The sequence below is a fragment of the Elephantulus edwardii genome, unplaced genomic scaffold, assembly GCF_000299155.1.
Source record: "Elephantulus edwardii isolate Elephantulus edwardi_28Jun2011 unplaced genomic scaffold, EleEdw1.0 scaffold00389, whole genome shotgun sequence".
Classification (NCBI taxonomy): domain Eukaryota; kingdom Metazoa; phylum Chordata; class Mammalia; order Macroscelidea; family Macroscelididae; genus Elephantulus; species Elephantulus edwardii.
The window spans coordinates 71,617-74,006 of record NW_006400139.1 but is presented as its reverse complement, the minus strand read 5'-3'; the positions used below and the strand labels follow the sequence as shown (position 1 = coordinate 74,006).

The window sequence follows — 2,390 nt, the reverse complement described above, 5'->3', positions numbered from 1 at the left end:
AAAAAAAATAAATTTTATTCATAAATCACTAAAAAAAAACCCAAATAAGATAGTAACAGTATATTAAATAAATTCAGACATAAATGAAGTTGTCTAACTTGTATACTAGTATATTTTTTGAAAATGCTAATTGGTGTGTACTCCAGTGATAATAATTAACATTGTGTGCATGCAGTTTTAATAGACACATGATATTCTATTGGCAGAGATAATATCTGTTGTCATATCAATGATTAGTCAAAACAGGATCATATTTAAATTAGTTTGAAACAATAACATATAATGCAGAATGAAAATATACTGTAGATTTAGTATAATAGTTCTTCAAAACAGAATTTAAGAGATTGATTGAGTCACAAAATAAAATGTTTAATTTAAAAAATAGCTCACTAATTACATTGAAATTATTATACTTTCAACATTTTTGGTCACTTTATAATTTGTAGACCTAGAATATCCAAAGAATTAGAGTGCATTTTTCTTAATTTCTCCATCTTTATTCACTATCCAGTTACATATCGTTTTTATTACCTTTTATTTTCATTTACTCTGGTTTATTTATTAGGTTTGAGTACATTGTTTTTCCACTGGACCTTTCCCATTTCCTTTATACATCGCCCCCTCCCCATCCAATTTTGTGACCCTATGATTAGCCTCCCTCCCCAACCATACATTTAAAGAAAAAAATAATTTTCAAAATTATCTACAGGGGATTAGTATCCTCCCTATCTTCCCTTTTACTATGAATCTCATCATACATTATAAATGTCTGTTTTATTTGATGAAAAATCTTCTGCTGATTGCTTTGCCCATGGCTTCCTTCACATCCTTGTTCCTTAGACTGTAAATCATGGGGTTCAACATGGGGATCACTGTGGTGTAAAATACCGCCACCATTTTTCCCTGTTCCACAGACTCCTCAGTTGGGCTTCTAAGGTACATGAAGAAGAGGGTTCCGTAAAATATAGTAACGGCTGTCAAGTGCGACCCGCACGTGGAGAAGGCTTTCTTTCTTCCTTCTGCCGAGCGCATTTTTATGATAGCAATCAGGATAAAGACGTAGGAGACAACAATGACCAGTAAAGAGTAGGAGAAGTTGAGACCGGCTAGTGTGCGCATGGTGTATTCTTTAATGAAGGTTCCTGCACAGGCCATCTTGATGAGAGCCGGGTCAGCACAGTAGAAGTGGTTGATCTCAATGTTGCCACAGAAGTACAAACCATGAGTCCAGAGCGTTGAGATCAGACTGATAAAGAAGCCGTAGATATAAGGGAAAGAGATCAATCGAATGCAGACGGTCCTGGACATTCTGCTGCCGTAGAGTAGAGGGTTGCCAATTGCCATGTACCTGTCAAAGGCCATGACAGCGAGGATGAAGACTTCCACGTGGACAAAGGCGATGAAGAAGAAACACTGCACGATACAAGAGAGATCTATGGCATTGGGAAAGTCACCTGCCAGAGATGTCACAGAGGTGACACTCTGAAGTTACCTTCAAAGAGGGACCTCTCTGGAGTCCTCAAGAGTAGTAACCTCAATTTAAAGATTAATGTGTGCTGATTCAAACCACAGTCTTTGTAATTACCTACTATGCATCTAACAGCTGGATAGTGACAAAGAATGACAGGTAAAGAATCAATGCATTTGAGTTGTGGTGTTGGACGTGAGTACTTACTATTTCATAAACTGTCAAAAGAACCAATAGATACGTCTTGGGAAAAGCAGCCAGAGTGCTTCTTGGTGGCAAGGATGACAAAGTTTCATTTTACATAATTTGGATATGTTGCTAGGAGAGGTTATTTCTTGGAGAGGGACATTATGCTTGGAAAAGCAGCAGGTCAATGAAAGAAAGACCCTCAACAAGATGGGTTGTCACAATGACAGTAAAATTGGGCTTAAGTGTATTCCACATGATGAGGATAATGCGGAAGAGAGCAAAGTTCTGATTTTCTAATCCTAGAATCACTGTAAGTTGCAGTTGACAGGACAAAACCTAACGACAAAAACAATTGCCTTCTAGGTCCCTGAATATGCAAATGGTTAAGTTCTGTACTGCTAACCCACAGTCAAGCACTTGGTAATTCAAACTCATCCAGAAGTGCCTCACAAGAAAGGCCTGGCGTCTACTTTTGAAAAAAAACAGCCACTAAAAATTTTATGATGTAAAGATCATCTCCGAAAAACAAGTCGTCACTGTGAGTCAGACTCAATTCCATGGCAATTTACTACCAATGATGCTGTGTAATTTACCTTCTCAGGATCACTCTAAGGAAGGTGATACAAATAAGATCGTTGCAAATAGAGATACCATTTGACCCAGCAATTCCACTACTGGGAATATACCCTGAAGAGACCATAGCTGACATCCAAGCAGATATATGCACACCCAT

General features: G+C 37.7%; 1 protein-coding gene across 1 annotated transcript in view; it reads right to left on the bottom strand.

The window, feature by feature from the left end:
- Window positions 1–774: 774 nt before the first annotated feature.
- The window catches only part of LOC102864303 (olfactory receptor 5M3-like), a 3,206-nt gene continuing 1,590 nt past the window's right edge, over window positions 775–2,390 (bottom strand). The window contains exon 2 of the mRNA XM_006902277.1: window positions 775–1,454. Within this exon, the coding sequence (XP_006902339.1) occupies window positions 775–1,454 (680 nt within the window). The remainder of the gene's footprint in view (window positions 1,455–2,390) is intronic.